The following is a 21,078-nucleotide window of genomic DNA, read 5'->3' on the forward strand; positions in this document are numbered from 1 at the left end:
TAGCAGCCAAAACCCTTCTGTTTACCACTGTGATACACTGCCATTTCTTTTCTCTTTATTGTTGTTGTTGTTGTTGATGTTGGTGATGGTGGTGTTGGGGTGTGTGTGTGTGTGTGTGTGTGTGTGTGTGCCCAGGGACTCCCATATGCAAGGCATGTGCTCTCTTGCTGAGCCACATCCCTGGACATACCAGATTACCTGATAAGTTCTCAATTCTGTCAAGAGTACGGCTCTGGGAAGGTTTATTTCCTTGGTTCTCAGAGGACCGCGTCTCTCTGTGTCATCATGCTAGGGTGTGTTATCACCACAAATCTTACTTGTTCTTTTATTTGCCGCAGACCCGAATGGGAAATGGAAGAGTTGATGATGATACTTGCTTGATTCACGTCATCAATTATATGATCATAGCAAACGTTTTTGCTTTTGTCTTCTGACCTGAATAAGTGTTAGCTTGGGTAAAACTTGGATGCTTGAGACACTTTGGGGGAGACGGGGGGGGGGGATTTGCACCCCCCCTAGCAGTGTTCAGAGACTACCCCTTTTGCTCTGTGCCCAGAAGCACTTAGGGTGGGCATCATGTGGGATGCGGATGGGAGCGGAGTGGACCGTGTGTGACCATGTGAGTTGACCATGCACGCAAGTACCTTGTCCCTGGACTATCTTTCTGGCCCCCTCCCAGGGACATTTGAAAGATGCATAACAAAGTGATATTGTTTCTAGCTAAAATACGTTTCTTCTCACCAGGCTTCCGACCCACACGAGACGATGACTACTGATGAAGGAGCCAAGAACAATGGAGAAAGCCCCGCCGCAGCCGTTGCCGAGCGGGGAGAGGACATCACCTCCAAGAAAGACCGAGGAGTCTTAAAGGTGAGGCCCCGGCATGGGGACGGGAGGCAGCATTGCTGTCTGGAAAGAGAGCTTAGAAAGAGCTTTTAAGTTTAGTTTTTCACTGGCGAGCAAGTGGATGATATTTATGGAGGCTTACTAAAAGCACCAAAATCTCTGGCGTGAGTCTCATTTCATTTTCACAGCTAAGGGTTTTATTTTCCGCCCCAGATTGTGGATGGTAAGGGTGAGGCCCAACTGAATAAATGAATTTGCCTAATAACAGGTGGATGTTAACAGGTCTCAAAATGCTTTCTCCTCTGTTGCTAGGAAGTACACATGGGGCTGGAGAGAGAATACAGCGGGTAGGGTACTTGCCTTTCATGCAGTCGACCCGGGTTTGATCCCTGGCATCCCATAGGGTCCCCAAGTACTGCCATAAGTAACTTCCAAGGTGCAGAGCCAGGAGTACCCCAGTATTGCCAGATGTGGCCTCCAAACCAAAAAATAAATGCAAATGCTAATTTTTAAAAAAGCCCACAAGGATCATTACTTTAGTGTAATATGTAAGATTACTAAATCTAGTTAATGATAACTCATAATGTTATTTTGGTTTGGAGGCTTAGGGCTTACTCCTGGATCTGTGCTCAGGAGTCACTCCTGGAGGGCTCGGGGGACCATATGAGGAGCTGAGGATTGAACTTGGGCTTGACCCCATGTAAGGCAAGCATCCTACCAGCTGTCCTATTGCTCCATTCCCCGAAAAGAGAATGTCTGGGTTTGTTTTTATCTAATTTTGTTGATGTGAACATTCTTTTTTTTTTTTTCCGTGCCTGACTCTTCTGAATCTATATGTGTTTAGCTGTTCATCTGCTCTGTGCCAAACCAAGATTTGTAGACTTGCCTCTATAGAGTATGGACTTTATTCTGTTGTGTATCATCTCTTCGTTCAGAAGGCTTCTCTACCTGGTAGCTATGTGAATTATACACCCCAGGTTTCAGAGTGCATCTTAGGAGAGTGGAAATTTGCAGGCTCTGCCCTGCGTCTCCCTCCTTTGGTTAAGTTCTTCCCTGATCTTTTCAGAGCACTCGATGAGAGCCCCCAGCTTGCCTCGGTACCTCTGTTCTAGGGGGTATTTGTTGTAGGGGGTATTTGTAACTGGATCTTTAGAGTAAAAAAAAATACGTAAGACTTGGAGAACTGGAGAGATAGGATAGCGGGTAGGGCGCTTGCCTGCATCCCATCTGGTCCTCCAACTACCTCCAGAAGTAATTCCTCATTGCAAAGCCAGGAGTAACCCCAGAGCATTGTTGGGTATTTTTTAGATTTTTTTTTTGTTTTTAGATTTTGTTTTGTTTTTGGAACTCCCAAGCAGTGCTCAGGGGAGCCAGGGGCCACACCTGGCATTTCTGGGCCAATTCAGTAGTAGGGCCACAGAATGTACTGCATGGGTCCTCAGTACTGTGCATAACCTAGAACGTTCAGTAGCGCTTGAAGGCTTCTAAGGTCCTTCCCTCAACATTTTCCTCTTTCCACCCCCCCAACCTTTAGTAACCCCCGCTGTACTCTCTGAATTCAGCTATTTTTAAAAGTCTTTTGTTTTTATGGTTTTTGGAGGGAGGGCAGGTGTGTCCTTGTACATCTAGTAGTATGTGGGTAATCATATGTACCAGGCATAAAACCCAGGGCTCCTGCAAAGTTGGTGCTCCAGCCCTTTGGCCTGTCTCCCAGTGCACAATGGGATTCCACAGACAACCCGTGGAGGCATCTCAGTTACACAATCAACAGACCACATGTACGCTCTTGGTCCCCACAGGCTACGCAATGCAGCGTCCACTGGGAGTCGGCAGCATCGTCTAGGAATGTGTACTCAAGTTCCTCAGTCTCGGGGTCACTGCGTCAGCCAGCAGTGCACTTTTCCCATATATGTATGATCTGTGTGATTGATCGCATGTAGTGTTGTCTCTCCTGGGTACCCTACTGCACTTTTCCACAGACGGGCACTTAATTGTTTCCTTGGTGTGGCAGCTGTGAATAACGCTGCAATGGACGTGGGAGTGCAGGTTGCTCTGATTTTATTTCCTTTGAGTATATTATATCCAGAAGTGGAGTTGCTGCATCGTTAGGTAGTTTTCATCCCAGTTGTTTGGGGAGTCTTCTTGCTAGTTCCTGTTGTGTCTGTTCAGATGTGTATTTTTGCCATCACTACACGAGTTCCCTTTCCTCCTCATCCCCCCGACCCCAGCACTTGTTCTCTCTTGTCCTTGGCGTTTGGTTTTGAGGCCACACCTGGCAATGCTCAAAGCTTACTCCTGCCTCTTCACTCAGGGGTCACTCCTGGTGGTGCTGGAGGACCAAGCCCTGGTCAGCCGCATGTGCGGCAAGCGCCCTGGCTGCTGGACTGTCATTCCAGCCCCTCTTGTCCTTCCCTTTCCCCCATTCTCCTTCCTTTTGCTGTCATTAGTGACTGGAGTCACAAATACCGGGTTGTGGTGCATGTACACTCAGCTGTGGTGCTTACACACACCTTGTTGTGACACACCAGAGACCACACTCTTGGTGGTGATCACGGAGCACTGAGCTTGTGGGCTTTGCCAGGGCTGGTGCTCAGCAGGCACAAAACTGTCCCCTGGCCCTTTTGTCATCTGTCGGATAACAGTCATTCTCCTACGTGTGGTCACTCTCATTTGGGCAGAATGGTGTTCCTGGTGCTCGGTGGAGCCCAGCATCTGCCGCTTCCTGCCGGCCATCTGTATATCTTCTATGAATGCTTATTTCTCCACCCATTTTAAAATGGGCTTTTTTTAAAATGTTGACTTATATGTGTTCCTTACTTTTTTTTTTCTTTTTGGATCACACCTGGTGATACACAAGGGTTCTACCTGGAATTACTCCTGGCAGTGCTCAGGGGACCATATGGGATGCTGGGAATCGAACCTGGGTTGGCCTTGTGCAAGGCAAATGCCCTACCCGCTGTGCTATTGTTCCAGCCCCCTCCTTACATATTTTGGGTTTATCAGATATATAGTTTGCAAATACTTTCTTATTCCCTGGGTTTCTTTTTTCATTTTGCAGGTTGGGATTTTTGCTGCTGAGGCTTTTTGTTTGTCGTGCCACTTAGTTATTTTTGCTCTTGTTGCCTGTGCTGTTGGTACTGTACCCAAGAGCTTGTCACCATCGTCATTGGCAAGGAGCTTTCCCTGTGTTTTTTTTTTCTAGTAGTTCTACAGTTTGAGGACTTAGTGTATTTTCCTAATGAGTGCTGTAAGGTAGGGCTCCAATTTATGCATATAATTACATAGTTTTCCAGCATCTTTATTAAAAAAATTATCCTTCCCCTTTTAGGTATTCTTATCAAATTATTGTTTGATTTTGGGCTAAAGAGATAGAACCTCTTACAAATAGTAAGGTGCTTGTCTCGCACATAGCCTCTGCCGCGTTTGATCCGCAGCATCCTATATGGTCCCCCAAGTGACACCAGGATTAATTCCTGAGTGCTAAGCCAGGAGTGACACCTGAGCACTGTTGGGTGTGGCCCCAAATAAAGGAAAAATTTAGTTCACTTGATTTGCTTGAGTTAATTTCTTGACTATTCTGTTCCATTTATCTGTGTACCTATTTTTTTTTTCCTTTTTGGTCACACCTGGCGATGCACAGGGATTATTCCTGGCTCTGCACTCAGGAATTACTCCTGGCAGTGCTCAGGGGACCATATGGGATGCTGGGAATTGAACCCTGGGTCGGCCGCATGCAAGGCAAATGCCCTACCTGCTATGCTGTCACTCCAGCCCCCAATGTGCCTTTAAAAAAAAAGTTTGGGGGCTTCCAAGTAGTGCTCAGGGAATCAGGCATCATTGATGGTGATTATCTGCCAATTGGGCCATATTGTTTTGAATATTAGGACCCATGAATTGGCTCTGCTTGAGTCCTGGAGTGTTGGGGACCACCAGGACCACGTCCAGTGATGCTTGGGGTGATACTGGTGATTTTACGAACCATGTGCTGAGGATTGAACCAGGGTCAGTCAAGTGTTGTCATCTCTTCTGTCTCACCCCCATCACCCCTCTTATGTACCTATTTTAATTTTGTACTGAAACTGTTTGGGTTATTTTACTTCATAATGTAGTTTGAAATCAGGAGATTTTATGTTTTCAGCTTTTTCCTTCTTAGGACAGATTGTCTTAACTAATTGAATTTTTTTTTGTGGTCTCATATGAATTTCAGGATTTTTTTTAATTATTATTTCTGTGGGAAATGCCATGGGAATTTTGATATTACTTGCATTGAATCTGGAGGTGGCTTTGGTAAACTGGACGTTTTAACAATAGTTGACTAGTTCTAAGAAAAGAAAATCAAATCCAGGGGCAGGAGCAATAGTACAGTAGGTAGGGGATTTGTGTTGCACACGGCCAACCCAGTTCAATCCCAGAATCCCATATGGTTCCTGAACCTGTGGTCCGTGGACACAGGCTCCCTCTCAATGTGTGCATGTCTTCAATTTCTTTTGTTGGTCTTACAGTTTTTGATGGGCTGGAGCAATAGCACAGTGGGTAGGGCGTTTGTCTTGCACTCGGCCGACCCAGGTTCAATCCTTCACTCCTCTCGGAGAGCTCGGCAAGCTACCAAGAGTATCTCGCCCACACAGCAGAGCCTGGCAAGCTACCCATGGCGTATTCGATATGCCAAAAACAGTAACAACAAGTCTCACAATGGAGACGTTACTGGTGCCCGCTTGAGCAAATCGATGAGCAATGGAATGACAGTGACGGTGATAGTTTTTGATTAAAAAATGTGCTTCTCCTGGGCAGACTGATTGCACAGTAGGCAGGGCGTCTTCCTTGCGTGCACCAACCTATTTGGTCCCTGGCATCCTCTGTGGTCCCCTGAGTACCACCAGGAATAATTTCTGAGTACAGAACCAGAAGTAACCCTGAGTATTGCCAGCTGTGAATCCCAAAAGCAAAAATAATTAAATAACTTTAAAATAATGGTAAAATAAGAATTTCCACCTCCTTATTTCTTCTGAATGCTTTATTGTTGATACCATTGCAAAGGCAAATTTTTTTCCCTTATTTCTTTTCAAGATATTTTCCTTGTTAGTATATGGACACACACCTGATTTATGAATGCTAATTTTTATATCCTGCACCTTCTTTAGATTGAAGCCGTTCAATCTAAGAACTAGATAGAATTAGAGTTATGAGTCTTTTCCCTTAAAGAATGTCTGTACTTTGGAGCTCAGGAAGTCGTAGAATCTCATTACACCAAGTTTATGTTGTGATGTGTGGGTCAGGTAGGAGAAACGTCTAGAGGGTTTAGGAACAAATAATTGAATTATTTGTTGTCTTGGGGCCACACCAGTGGAGTTCAGAGTCATTCCTGGAGGTACTAGATGGCGGTAGGGGACCAGATGGTGCCGGAACCTCCCATATACTAAGCACGTGTCTGTTCCAGTCGTGTGAAGCCCCTCCCCTGCTCCCAATAATTGAATTCTTTAGATGAAAATTCAGATTCTTCCCCACAAAGATATTCATGGGTGTTATGACCTGAAAATGATAGATTTTTAAAATTTTTTTCATAGAGTAATAGAATAAATTATACTCCCATGGGTCTGGATTTTCAGATACTGCTCAGGGGTTACTCCTGTCTCTGCACTCAGAAATTACTCCTTGGAGTTGCTTGGGGACCCTATGGGATTCTGGGATTGAACCCAGGTTGGCCATGTGCAAAGAAAACCCCCTACCTGCTGTACTATTGCTCCTGACCCCTGGATTTGGTTTTTCTTTTCTTAGAACTGGTCAATTGCATTAGGAGCATGCTTTGCCAAGAACAAAATAAATACATTGGATTTTCTAATAGCTAGATATTTCTCAAGTTGGAACTTTTTTGGTATTTCCTTTCCCAAAAGTTAATTTGGTATATCAGACTGTGCATTGACACTGCTTTTCACACATGGAATATTCTCGACCCGTTAGAGGTGTAACATACTACCCTAGGAAGGCTGAACTTGAAATTAAATGAAACTATTGGGATCCTGTCCAAAACTAATGTTTTTAGCAAAGGAGAGACGTAAAAAATGTCTCACCTTTAAAGGTTTGCTCTAAACTATGTTTTAAAATGTTTCTGAAAGCCCATTAATCTTTTGGTATTAGAATACAGTTTGTATATGAACTAGCTGTGTTATTTCAGCAGAGATTAAACCAGTAGGACCATTAATCCTATAAAGCAGGATATATTGATTTTATTTTTGAGGGAATAGTGTGGTAAAAAATAAAGTTAAATATAACATTAAAAGTTCGTTTAGGGGCCAGAGATCTAGTACGGTGAGTAAGGTGCTTGCCTTGCACGCAGCTGAGCCGGATTTGATCCCCAGCATCCCACATGGTCCCCCAAGCACAGCCAGGAGTAACCCCTGAGCATGGCTGAGTATAACCCCCCCCAAACCATTTCCTCTTTTTTTTGAGGGGGTGGGTTTTGGGCTACACTGGAAGTGCTCGGGGGGTATTCCTTGTCCTGTGCACAGTAGTAGTGGGACCCCTGGCAGTGCTTGGTGGACCCTGTGGTGCTGGGGATTGAGTCGGGCTCAGCTGCATGCAAGGCCAGTGCCTTTCCTCCTGGGCCTTTCCTCCCTGCTGTCAGTACCTTCTCCAACAGGCTCATCCCGAGAACTGGGTGGGACTCTCATAAAAAGGACAGACAGGTATCTGCAAATCTGAGTGGGGGCTTTTCCGTCCGCTAATCAGAAGTAAAAATGTTGGAACTTTTTCTTGGTGTTTGTCTCCTGTAGATTGTCAGAAGAGTGGGAAGGAGTGAGGAAAAACCCATGATCGGAGACAAAGTGTATGTCCATTACAAAGGGAAGTTATCCAATGGAAAGAAGTTTGATTCCAGCCATGACAGGAACGAGCCGTTCGTCTTTAGTCTCGGCAAAGGTAAGAGGGCATTATCTGAGTTTGTTCTGCTTCGATGTACCCTTAGATGAACACCTACTAGATCCAAGCCATAGCAGAAGTATGTAGCACAATAAGCATTGTAGCATAATAAATCCCAAAATATGGTCCACAGACCCCTGGAAGGGTGCATGTCTCTGAGATCCTCGGTGGTACTTCCTTAGGTCAAAAATATTTTCTGGGCTCGAGTGGTGATAGTATAGTGGGTAGAGCGTTTGCTTTGCACACAGCTGACCTGGGTTCAGTCCCCATTGTCCCATATGGTCCCCTGTTAAAAACATCTGGCAGGGGTCGGCTGGGGGAGAGTCCCGGCGGCTCTCCCCATCAGCCGCGCCTGGGTTCAGGGGGTCAGTCCTGGGCCGCTCGCCCAGCCGGGGCGGCCCTGGCCGTGGGGTAGACAGAAGAGGAAACGAGGGCCAAGCCGGTTGATTGATCAGTTGCCGTTTATTCCACTCTCTCCACGCGCCTGTTCCCGTCTCTCTGAGCTCCCCATTTCTCCCTCTCCTCTCTCTCCCCCAGCACGCTTCCTCTCTAGCTCCTCATTCCTCCATCCCAGCTCTGTGGATTCTTCTCTTCTCTAGTCTCTCCACGCTTACTTGTCTCCTTGGGCCCAAGCTATTCCCAGCAAAATCAACATAAGAAAGCTCTTCCCAGGGCTGGAGGAATAGCACAGCTGGTAGGGCTTTTGCCTTGCATGTGGCCGAAGGCCTACCCAGGTTCGAATCCCAGCGTCCCATATGGTCCCTGAGCACTGCCAGGGGTGATTCTTGAGTGCCTAGCCAGGAGTAACCCCTGTGCATCGCTGGGTGTGACCCCAAAAAAAGCAAAAAAAAAGAGAAAGCTCTTCCCAGGGCCCACCGGGTTCAAAGGAAACACCACCTAGAGCCATTCCCCCTCCTTTTCCCCCTCCTCCTCCTCCTCCTCCTCCTCCTCCTCCTCCTCCTCCTCCTCCTCCTCCTCCTCCTCCTTCTCCTCCTTCTCCTCCTTCTCCTCCTTCTCCTCCTCCTAGCATCTTAATTAACATCTCAATATTAGTTATTTTTGTATGGGCACAGTAAGAGATAACATTGAGGCTTGTAGGGCAGCTCTCCAGGGAATGTCTTGCCACAGACTTGGACTACAGTGCTCAGGCCAGATTAATCATTCCCAACCCTAGCAGGGTCCGAATCTAGTTATTACTTTTTGGATCATGACAGCATTTGTCCATGACCAAGCTCTTAACTTACAGTTAAGCATTAGGCACTTTGGCCAGGCCCATCTCGATGCCAGGGTAGCACATAACTCACGGTTTGCCCTGGGTTCATCCCATCCCTAGTCGGGACCCTGCTTTTGGGGGTGCTAGGAAGTAAGGGCAGCTGAGGCTTAGGTCGAGAGAACAGATGCCCACAAGGAAAATAACATGTAGAGTCAAATAACTCCGAGGTTACAAAAGCATAGCATTTGCTACTGTCTTCCTGTGCCCATACAAAAGGACATGGCTCTGAATAAACTATGCAAAGGACTCAAGGAGAAGAGAAAAACAGTATTTACAAGTCAACAGAACATGAAGAAAGAACTTACAAATAAACACAGAGGAATGGGAGCACTGTGATGGGAACAACCCAAATAAACCTAAACTACCTGAGGCTATGTTATCCTACAATCCCCTGAGCACCGCCAGGAACAATTCCTGAGTGCAGAGTCCGGACTACCAGGTGTGACCCAAAAAGCCCCAAAAAAATTTTTTTTTAATTTTTTCCATAAAAAATAAATTTTTTATTCATTTTATTCTTTTGATATTTGTTGGCATCAGTAGTACAAACTGCTGGTGCTTTTTTTTTTTCTTTTGCATTTTGGGTCACACCCAGTGATGCAGAGGGGTTACTCCTGGCTCTGCACTCAGGAATTACCTCTGGCGGTGCTCAGGGGATCATATGGGATGCTGGGAATCGAACCTGGGTTGGCCGCATGCAAGGCTAACGCCCTACCCGCTCTGCTATCGCTCCAGCCCCAAAACCGCTGGTGCTTTGACACAAATCCAGGCAGTGGCATTGAACTTTACCGAGTCAAGGACCTTCACTGCTTATTGAAATCAGAAAAGCCAGTTTCATTTGAGAAGGTCCTAAGTGTTGATTTAAAAAAATAATTATTATATTACATATTCTAACTCTTGAGTTTCACATAATAGTTTCACATAATACTTTTTGATTAAAAAAAATCAAAAGAAAAGTATACTTACCGGCCGAAGGGGGAAAATGGTTCTGCACTTGTAGTTGATCAGTGAACTACCCTGTTTGGTTTTGTCTTTTCTCCCATGAAATACCATCTTTATTTGGAAGGGCAAACTTTGATTATTCAATATTTGGTTATTCCGATTTGATTATTCAGTATTTTCTTTAAAACCAACCTTTCACTTCAAGGAAAATGACTGGTAATATTTGTTGGCATTGAGTTTTCAAGTGAAAATTACAGTTTCAGAAAATTTGTGTCTGTCACCGGCAACTTCCTCAACCTCAACCTCTGATGAGATCAAAGAGCATTCATACATGTGATTTTAAAATATGACCCACTGAAACGTGTTGCCATTGGGGAGATCTTTATAACTCAGTCAGCCTGTATTTTCCTAATGACTAATGCAAAACATTACAGAGCCATTCACGAGTAAAAGACCCATTCACTGGCGCCTAGTCCAATGCCTTTTAATAGAATACAATTTTAAAAGTTCATTATATGCTTCCAGATTCTACATTACAGGTAACCTTTACAAATCTACCACTTGTTCAGTTATAATATAGTATCAGATGATTGTAGTCACATTATTTGAGGTTATTAAAGTATCCTAGTAGTACTATTACTCTTTCTAGACACTTACCTTTCCCACGCCCCAACCAAAATTTAAACATGAATGCAAACCTAGATATGTGAATTCAGTTGTCTTTTATTAAATCAGACTCATTTGCATTTGTAAGGGAGAATGTGTATGATCTTGGGATTTTGTGTGTGTGTGTGTGTGTGTGTGTGATCTTGGGATTTTGTGTGGGGGGTGTATGGGGGGGTGTGGTGTGGTGTGTGTGTGTGTGTGTGTGTGTGTGTGTGTGTGTGTGTGTGTGTGTGCGTGCGTGCGCGCGCGTGCGTGGACCCAGGATTGAACCCCGGTGTCAGGCATGAAGGTCCTGTGCTCTGCTGCTGAGTCGCATCCCTGGCCCCTAAAAGGTCACTCTTGACTCATTTCTCATTTTTTTTTTGTCCTATAAAATACGGTGTTTCTATTGTTTTGTTTCTGCTCCTCATGTTTTGGGGTCACACCTGGCAGTGAACAGAGCTTACTCCTGGGTCTGCACTCAGGGACCCATCTGGGGTGCCGGGGATTGAACCCGAGTTGGTCACGTGCAAGGCACCTTACCTGCTGTATCACCTCTCAGGCCTCTAAAAGTAATTCACCTTAAAATATAGAAAAATGATAGTTTACCCCCCTCTCTGGGGCCGTGTGCCCAGCGGCGTTCCAGGGGCCCAGGTCTGAGCATGCTGTGCTGACGGAGCGCCCTGGCGGCAGATGCTCAGGCCCGGCTGCTCCGTCCTGCACCTTTGGGCAGCGTTACGGGGGAGCGGGGGCGCAGTGCAGTGCTGCTTGAACTGGGGTCTTATCTGCCCTTGGAGTTGTCCCTCCAGCTCTGCAGTTACTTGTTTGTCTTTGGACCATACCTGGCGGTGCTCAGGGAACCGAGTGCAGTGCCGGGGCTCAAGCCCAAGCCTCCCGCATGCAGATACTGTACTCACCCCTCAAGTTTATCTCCCAGCCCCTGTTGATCTTTTGTTTTTGTTTCTGGGCCACACCTGGCAGCACTCAGGGCTTGCTTCTGTCTGTGCTGGGGAACCCCGTATAGGATGCTGAGAATCGGACCCAGGTTGGCCGCACTTTACCGGCTGTCTATCTCTCCAGCCCCTGGATTTGTTCCTTTAAAGCTTCTGATAGCAGATCTTCTCTCAGTGGTTATCTCTGCAAGCTCGTGGATCTGAGAATTGCAATGAGTTTATAGTACTGCCTTCTTTAGCCAGTTTCTCAGTAAAACTGTCTGGTGAATGAGTTGTTTTTGCGCTTCCTAGAATTCTGAGCAGAAACCAAGAAAGGCATCTTTCAGTGGGTTTAGTGATGCCAATCCAGACAGACTGCCCGTTGGGTGTTAGGCAGCCGCCCTGCCCCTATGAAAAAGGGTCTCATAGACTTATTTCTCTCATTTTGGAATATAAAGAGACATAGTAGGGGTGTAACAGATACCCAAAGGCAACAGAAACTGACAACTGGTCCGCAGTAGGGAAAAATCGGGGTGGGGGGGAATAGGCTGAAGGGTGGGGTGGACCCTGGGACAATGGTGGAGGGAAGTGGTGCTCTGGGGGAGGTGTGGTGAGGGGATTGTGTTATGCATGAAGCCCTCTCAATAATGATAAACCACGCTAGCTGACAAAACAGAGCCTGCAGGAGCTTTAAGATCAGGCATGAGTCTGAGGTTTCCGGTTTGTATCTTCTGAGGGAACAAAACTAAATCATCATCCTAGTGACGGTCTGGAGCTCCCCATAATATGGGAATTGGAAATTTTAGTACGGAGCAGTATATTTCTGGTACAGCTTTCACAACGTAATATGTTCTGTTGCCTATAAAACAAGATGCACTGGGTAGGCCGTTTCTGGCTCTATACTTCTCTATGGTAAAGTAGTGACTTGACTCATAACGAAGAAAAATAATGTAATGGACTGTCATATAAATGTTATGATTCAACTCTCTTGTTCCCTTGTATTGTACCTGTCCTAAGGGAATAAACAGATATTTCAGTCTGAAGTCAGATGAATTGCATTTAAAATGGAATTGTGAAAACTTATCTCTAAATGTTTCATTAAAGATACATTTGGTATAAATTGGAAACTATCCCAACATATTGTAAATGTGACCGTGGTTCCTTCTGTATCACTATTAAAACTCTGCCTTCCTGCCTTCCTAGGTGGGCATAGTAATTACACTGAGGGTAATTACATGAGATACCAGCCTTCCACAGAGGAAGTCCTCAAGTGCTTATTACGGTTGCTGTTACAGTATTAAGATTATTGACTGGCTTTATAGTGGGACAAACAAGAACTCCATGGTAGCAGATTGGGTTCTGAATTCCTATTGTTCCTATATGTGCATAGACACTTTTTGAAGCATCTTTAATAGCCCCAAGACTCAGGTTTTTCAAACATGCTTCTTTGATAAAAAGGAGTTTGTGGGCAGAGAAGATAGAGGGCTGAGCACATGCATTGAAAGCGAGAGACCCAGGTTCAATCCCTGGGGCCCCATGGTCCCCCTGAGCACCAAACTGGGAGTAGTCCCGAACCACCATGGTGTGACCTCAAAACTAAAGTAACAACCTTCTCCCAAAAATAGTAGAAGAGTTTTTTCCTTTTTTTCCCACTCCAGCAAATATTGCTAAAATTGGGAAGAAATAGATTTAAAGGATTATTTCAGGGGCTGGAGCGATAGCACGGTGGGTAGGGAGTTTGCCTTGCATCTGACCGACCCAGGTTTGATTCCCAGCATCCCATATGGTCCCCTGAGCATCACCACGTGTGCTCCCTCCAAATTAAAATACATTTTAAGGGGGCCGGAGCGATAGCACAGCGGGTAGGGCGTTTGCCTTGCACGCGGCCGACCCGGGTTCGATCCCCCGCATCCCATATGGTCCCCCAAGCACTGCCAGGAGTAATTCCTGAGTGCAAAGCCAGGAGTAACCCCTGAGCATTGCTGGGTGTGACCCAAAAAGCAAAAAAAAAAATACATTTTAAAATGTATGATTTTTTTCCCCTAAATATAATACAGGGGCTGGAGTGAGAATGCAGTGGTAAGGCTTGACCCCCAGCACCACCAAAAGTAACCCCTGAGCACAGAGCTAGGAGTAAGCCCAGACACAGTAGAATGTAGCTCCCAAACCTACACCTGGTTTTATTCTTTTTTTCTTTTTTTGCTTTTTGGGTCACACCGATGATGCACAGGGGTTACTCCTGGCTCATGAACTCAGGAATTCCTCCTGGCGGTGCTCAGGGGACCATATGGGATGCTGGGAATCGAACCCGGGTCGGCTGCGTATGAGGCAAATGCCTTACCTGTTGTGCTATTGCTCCAGCCCCCAAGTTTTATTCTATTTTTGAGAGAATTCCATCCACGCTGGTGTTCCTGCCAGAGTAGTGACCATGCAACTAATAAACCTGCATCAGACCTGTATTTTACAGTGTGTATATGGTCCTTCATGATCTGATGGGGGAAAGTTAACACTAAGGCCCCAGTTCAGTCTGAACCACCACAAAATTATGTAAATAGCACTCCTAGGAGATAAGCTAGTATTTTATGAATGGGCAGAAGGAAGAAAATAGTGTATTAAAAAATTAAAAAGGGAAATGTAATCAAATATTGTAAATTACTTTATAAAATAAATAAAATTGAAAAAATCAACTATAAACACTTTTGTAACTCACGGTGCTATAATAAAATAAAATTGGGGGGAAATTAATAAATTTATCTAAAAATGAATAAAGTTTAATTCAGCTGACAAAAAAAAAATTTAAATGAAGGGGCTGAAGAGATAGTACACTGGGTAGAGTAGTTGCCTTGCATGTGGCCAATGTGGCTTTGATCCTCAGCATCCCATATGTTTCCCTAAGCACCGCCAGGAGTAATTCCTGAGTGCAGAGCCAGAAGTAACCCTGATCACTGCCAGGTGTGGCCCAAACAAACAAATTAAAATTAAAAAGCAGATAAAGTAGTGGCTGAGAGATAGCACAGAGGGTAGGGCGTTTGCCTTGCATGAGGCCGACCCAGATTCGATTCCCAGCATCCCATATGGTTCCCCGAGCACCGCAAGGGGTAATTACTTAGTGCATGAGCCCTGTGCATAGCCAGGTGTGACCCAAAAAGCAAAAAAATAAATTAAATTAAATTAATAAAATAAATTGTGTTTCTGTAAGACTGAAGTCCAGATCAGTGCACAGATAAATTGTATAATTGTATATTATTGATACACCTGCATTTAAGATTCTAAAGATCTTAAATTAAAAAAAAAAAAGATTCTAAAGATCTTAAAACCTCAAGAGTCTTGGGGAGCCAGAGACCAGTGGTGGAGTACTTGCCATGCATGTGTGAGGTCCGGGGTTCGACGCCCCTTCCTCACAAAAGGACCTTTAACATGTGTCTCCTTTGACCCAGTGGTCCTCCTTCCAGGAATGAGGCTGAGGAAATACGGTAGACGTTTGCTTACCCGGCCAAGTTCGGCACTGGGCGTGCCATGGTTCGTGCTTGGCTCTAGCTTGAGTGAGCCTCGTCAAGCGCCCTTCAGCCACAGACCTCGGGAAGATCAGCTCGAGAACATGGCGTTTTCTACTTTCTAGCATGCGAAACAGCGGGTTGATTGCCAGTCAGAAAGGAGAATGCACGCCAGGGAAACCTCTGGGTGTTGGAAGGAATTGGTGTAGGATTGGGGCGCAAGCACCGGATCAGTGTTTCCTACTGGAGAGACGGCTCAGGAGGCCAGGCCCCTGCCTTGCGTGCGGATCACAACGACCGCAACATTGCTTCAGATTCCTGACCCCGAATCTCTGAGTCACACACACACACACACACACACACACACACACACACACACATACACACACCCTCTTCACTAGATCACTGTTTCTCTCTCTCTCACACACACACACACCCCCTCCCCTTTTTGCTAGATCACTGTTTCACACACACACACACCTTCTTTGCTAGATCACTGTTTGCCAAAGGCGATACTCCTGAGCACCACTCAGTGTGTAATCACACACACACATACACAGCATTAAGCACCACTTGGTGTGTAATCACACACACATACACACACATACCCTCTTTGCTAGATCACTGTCTGCCAAAGGCGATACTCCTGAGCACCACTCAGTGTATAACACACACACACACACACACACACACACACACACACACACACACACACACACACACACACCATTAAGTACCACTCAGCGTGTAATATCACACACATACACACACATCCTCTCTGCTGTATCACCGTTTGCCAGAGACAGTACTGCCCCCCGCGTGGTGTTGGACTACTTGGGAAGCAGTCGGCTCAGAAGCAACCAGGAAGTACTGTTTGTTTTCCACTCTTGAGGGGGAGCCCTTCCCAAGCAATGCTCAGGGGACCCAGGCGCCACTTGCAGTGCCACTTGGCTCTGCTGGGCTGCTGGCTCCGTGCTCGGGCTTGAGAGTGTGTGGTGTCCGGGGCCTGTTGAGCCTGGGACAGCCCCCTGCTACCCGCACAATAGCAACTTACGGTTCCTTCAGGAGGGCAGATTTTCAGGGGTGCTGAGGACGTTTTTTCTGTTTTCTGGAAGGGGGACAATAGGCCGAACAAGTTTGGGATGCTCTGTCCTGGGTAATCTGGAGGCTTTTTAATTAATTAATTAATTAATTAATTAATTAATTAATTAATTAATTAGTTTTAAACAACTTGGAACGACGGCTGTGAGGCTGGGGGGTGATCCTCTGCATTTTGGAGGCGCAGCTGAAGCGATGGAAGCTCCACCCTCTGGAAGCAGCAGTCCCCCGGGTTAGCCAGGAGGGGGGGGTGTTCGGTGCCTTGTGAGCTGTGCTTTTGGTCCGAGCGCAGGCACGGTGTGGAAATCCTCTTGTTCTGTCTCACCCTCCCGTGGCCGTGGCGCGAGCCTGGTTGGGATGGCGCTGTTTTGCTGAGACTGTTTACATCCAGTGGAGAAGATTGCGGCCTCGCGGTGTGCCCCAGGCCGGCCCCAAACACGTCAGGGCTTGGTTGCATCAGGCAGCTTCCAGATGTCAGGACAGAGCTGCCCTTTTCTTCCCGGCACCCTTAGAAGGAGCAGGGAAACCTGTTTAAAGTCCATTGTACTGCTTATGATCATAGTTCCACAAGGTAGAACGGAAAACACGGAAATTTCATGGACAAGGATAGGGATGTTTTCTTTTTCACATGTGTGTGGGGGTCACTCTCCTGGGGGGCGGGGGAGGGTGCCACCCCCAGCAGAACTGTGTGACCATGCGGTGCCAGGGCTCAGACGCAGGGCTCCTGCATGCAAGCTTCATGCTTCGGTCCTTGAACCAGCGCCCTGGTTCCTGGAAAGGAATTGCCCCTATGCGAACAAACTCACCGAGTGTTGCGGGAAGACTTCATCGGGTCTGTGGCTAAAAGCCTTTGTCAAATGACTCGAATTAGGGTCAATAAAAGGTGAAACCAAGGCCAGAACATGTACACTGCACACAGGAGCCCTGCTTCCATCCTTGGCACCACATGGTCCCCCAAGCACCCCTGGGTGTTGCCCACAAACAAAACAAGACTAAGTAGGTCACTCAGAACACATTTTTACCGCAAGGATTCTACTTAAAGATGAGTATACAAGTGTAGTTCACTTCTTAGTCCACTATTTTTTTTTCCCCGCTTTTTTGGTCACACTTGGCGATGCTCAGGGGTTACTCCTGGCTCTGCACTCAGGAATTACTTCTGACGGTGCTTGGGGGACCATATGGGATGCTGGGAATCGAACCCCGTTGGCTGCGTGCAAGGCAAACGCCCTACCCGCTGTGCTATCGCTCCGGCCCCCTTAGTCCACTTTAAAGAGAGCCAGACTGTAAGCGGCAGATGGCGTAAGTGTGATTTGTTGGTCAAGAAGAGGTGGAAGCTTGTGATAAGGCCGAGGTTAGTGGATCCTCAGGCTAGTGGATTACTTGGGTATGTTTAAGTTAAAGGATTTTTGAGTTACGTGCCTGTTCCTACAACGCCCCACTTCAAGTAGCATCTGTCATTAACCGACCAACCATAGTCCTGCTTCCGTCAACTAGAGGTGTTCACTGTGCAAAAATTGATATAAAGACTTAGGTGCCCAGTCGTTTGTTCAAACTTTATTTATTTATTTATTTATTTTTGCTTTTTGGGTCACACCTGGCAATGCACAGGGGTTACTCCTGGCTCTGCACTCAGGAATCACTCCTGGCGGTGCTCAGGAGACCATATGGGATGCTGGGAACTGAACCTGGGTCGGCCGCGTGCAAGGCAGTCGCCCTACCCGCTGTACTATTTCTCCAGCCCCTGTTCAAACTTTTATAATGGGTCAGAGATGTGGCTCAGTGGTGGAGCATGTGTGAATGCATGTGCATGTGTGAGTCCTGTGGGGGGGTTCAGTTTCCAGCATCATCACAAAACAAATATAAAAATTCCTTAGGGTGTTTTTTGTTTGTTTGTTTCTATTTGGGGGCCCCCCACACCAGCAGTGCTCAGGGCTTACTCCTGGCTCTGCAGTCAGGGATCACTCCCGGCAGGGCTTGGGGACGTCTTAGATGGTACTATCACTCTGATTCTAGGTGATTTAAGAACAAACAGTAACCCAAAAGAGCACCTAGGGGTTGGAGAGATAGTACTGGGTGGTAGGTGCTGGCATTGCAGGAGGCTGGCTATTCGACCTCATGTGGGCCCTGAGCATAGAGCTAGGAGTGGAGCCCGAGTACAGATTTTACCTGTAAACCATCACCACCTCCACAATATTAATCAATGGAGCGATAAAGCACATTCAAAAGATAGACTGGTATATAGCTACCTGGGGTCCCGTTTTCAGATTTTTTTTGTTTTCGGGCCACACACAGCGATGCCCATGGCTTATTTACTCTTGGCTCTGCACTCAGGGATCACTCCCGATGGGGTCGGGGGAACCGTAGGGGGTGGTGGGAATAGAATCTAGGTCAGCCTTTGTCAAGACGGTCACCTTATCTGCTACGCATGTGTCTGGCCCCTTCAGATATGGTTTAATAAGAGAAACGCTGCTCTAGCAGTGAGTCCAAAGAACAGACTCATTGGAAGGGAAAGAGCGAAAGGAAGTTGACAGTTTATCACGGGGGGTTGTTTTTTAAATTATATTCTCTGTGCTTTTCTGCACATCCCAAATGTTCGAACAACTAGTGTGCATCATTTCTCGTAAATCAAGGGGAAATGCTGCTAGAAAAAGGGTCCCGAGACTTTCCATTCTAGAAACACCCCGGGGTTCCTTTGGTCTGCCTCTCAGCGCTTCGTGTCTCATTCGCAGAGGCTGACTGTAAGGGACCATTGAATGTTCCCAAGTGAAGGAGAGAAGGCGTGGTTTCTCTCACTCTCGCACCTGTGGATTTCATTGGCAGGCTGATTTCAGCAGGAGGCTCCCCCTGGAGTAGCAGGCCTTGGCTGACCACTCTCACCCCCGCTCCAAGCCACGGGCCCTTGTCGGTCCTGTCAGGCTTCCCCCACTCAGCTCCAAAGATGCTCACACAGTAGCGTATCCCTGTCTTCCACTCGCTGTCCTACAGCAGAAGGAAGGAGGGAATGGCATCTGTGTGCTCTTCGTCCCTACATAGACCTAGACAGCCCCTCGGCGACTGGTTACATGTCCTGAATAAACACAGACTCTTAAGTCCGTGTCCCCAAAGGGGCTTGTGAAGTGTTGGCCCTAAGGCGTCCGAGACGAAGGTCAGTGGCAGAGCACATGCTTAGCACATGCAGGCTGAGTCTGAAGCCCCTGAGTGCTGCTGGGTGTGGCCCCGGTGGTCCCTACGCAACCCCTTCCTTGGGGGCCAAGCTCTGCCAGAAGTGACCCTGGGTTCTTAGAACACTGCTGTTTTAAAAAAAAGATAGGAGTGTGTGTGTGTGTGTGTGTATGTATGTGTGTGTGTGTGTGTGTGTGTGTGTGTGTGTGTGTGTGTACTCACGTACCTCAGGGGTAAGCACGCAGCTGGAAACAGCGGGCATCCCATGCCCACGGCTGACTCTGAACTGCTCTCACAGCAGATCCATTCGCGGGCGTAGAACTGCATGGAGCCTTTTTGGAAGGGCCCCTGGGCACTGTCCCTCGGGTTTGAAAATGCCTGTCTCCTTTGCCTTTCTCAGAAAGGCACCTCCGTCTGCACTCTCACAGAGTAGACCAAACACTGGGGACGATTGTTGGTGATATTTTTTAAATTTTTATTTTATTTTTATAAAGTTGTTCATAATAATTTATTACATTCGGTATTCCAACAGTTGGTGATATTTTTAATCAGAAAGCAGCTGAAGTATTACTCAGCAGTTTAGAGTATTTTTAAGATATGCATGTGCTGGGTACCATGCATTTGACATAGTTTATATAATAATGGTGAGGGGATTTATTATTTTGGCCTTGGGGGCTACTCCCTGTGGTGAGGTATTGGGGATCAAACCCAGGCCTCCTTCACGTGAAGTATGTGCTCAGACCATTAAACCATCCCTGTCTCATACTTCAAACAGCTGTACATTGCCAGAGGAGGGGACCAAGGCATCCTGGTTAAATAACTTACAGTGTCATGCCACTAACAAGGGGGGCAGCCCTGGCGTCTGAATCCAGGCAGACAAAGGTTAGAGCAGACTGAGTTTTTGACTTCTGACAGACTGGTATTGGGTGGGGGGCGGGTGGGGAGTGATAGTACAGGGGGTAGGGTGCTTACCTAGCACATGGCCCACCCAGGTTCGATCCTCTGCTTCCCATATGGTCCCCCCAACCTCACCAGGAGTGATTCTTGAGTGCAGAGCCAGGAGTAAGCCCTGAGCACCGCCGGGTGTGGCCCAGAAGAGAAAGAAACACAGAAATGCTTTTCCTGGCCCTGAGCGCTTGCCTTGCATTGTGGAGGCCCCGGGTTCCTCTCCTGCCACCGCCGGGCTAGTCCCAGTGACCCCAGCTCCACAGGGCCTGAGGAGCACCAGGCTGGGCACGTGGCACCAGGGGCCCCTGAATTGAACACGGCTTGGAAAATACCTCTGAAAAGTTCCGTAGCCTTTCCACTGTTGGAGAAAGGTGAGGATATATTTAATGAAAATGCAGTTCAAAACAAACGTGCAGTATGTAGTCATTTTGCGTATAAAAAACAAAACTGGCAGGAGGGGCTGGAGAGACAGTGCAGTGGGTAGGGCGCTTGCCTCGCATAAGGCCGACCCAGATCCCATCCCCAGCACCCCCTATGGTCCCCTGAGCCTGCCAGGAGTAGTTCCTGAGCACAGAGCCAGGAGAAACACTCAAGCATCACCAGGTGCTGCCAAAACACACACAAAAATAAATGAATAGAATTAAAAAATTGGGGGACTCCACACCCCAAAGTGCTCAGGGAAACAGCCTGCTGTGCCAACAGGGGTCCAACCAGGGTCAGAGGCAAGCTCTCCCCTCAATTTTTTTTTTTTTTTTTTTTTTTTTTTTTTTTTTTTAGTAACAGCATGCTGAAAAGATACAAGACACATTAACTTCAAGGAGGGGTG

At 46.8% G+C, this 21,078-nt stretch overlaps 1 protein-coding gene across 1 annotated transcript in view; it reads left to right on the forward strand.

The window, feature by feature from the left end:
* The window catches only part of FKBP5 (FKBP prolyl isomerase 5), a 125,440-nt gene that overhangs the window by 44,412 nt on the left and 59,950 nt on the right, over positions 1–21,078 (forward strand). The window contains exons 2-3 of the mRNA XM_004617707.2: positions 745–870; positions 7,617–7,761. Coding sequence (XP_004617764.1) covers positions 766–870; positions 7,617–7,761 — 250 coding nt within the window. The 5' untranslated portion in view covers positions 745–765. The remainder of the gene's footprint in view (positions 1–744; positions 871–7,616; positions 7,762–21,078) is intronic.

The sequence above is a fragment of the Sorex araneus genome, chromosome 2 (assembly GCF_027595985.1).
Source record: "Sorex araneus isolate mSorAra2 chromosome 2, mSorAra2.pri, whole genome shotgun sequence".
Classification (NCBI taxonomy): Eukaryota; Metazoa; Chordata; class Mammalia; order Eulipotyphla; family Soricidae; genus Sorex; species Sorex araneus.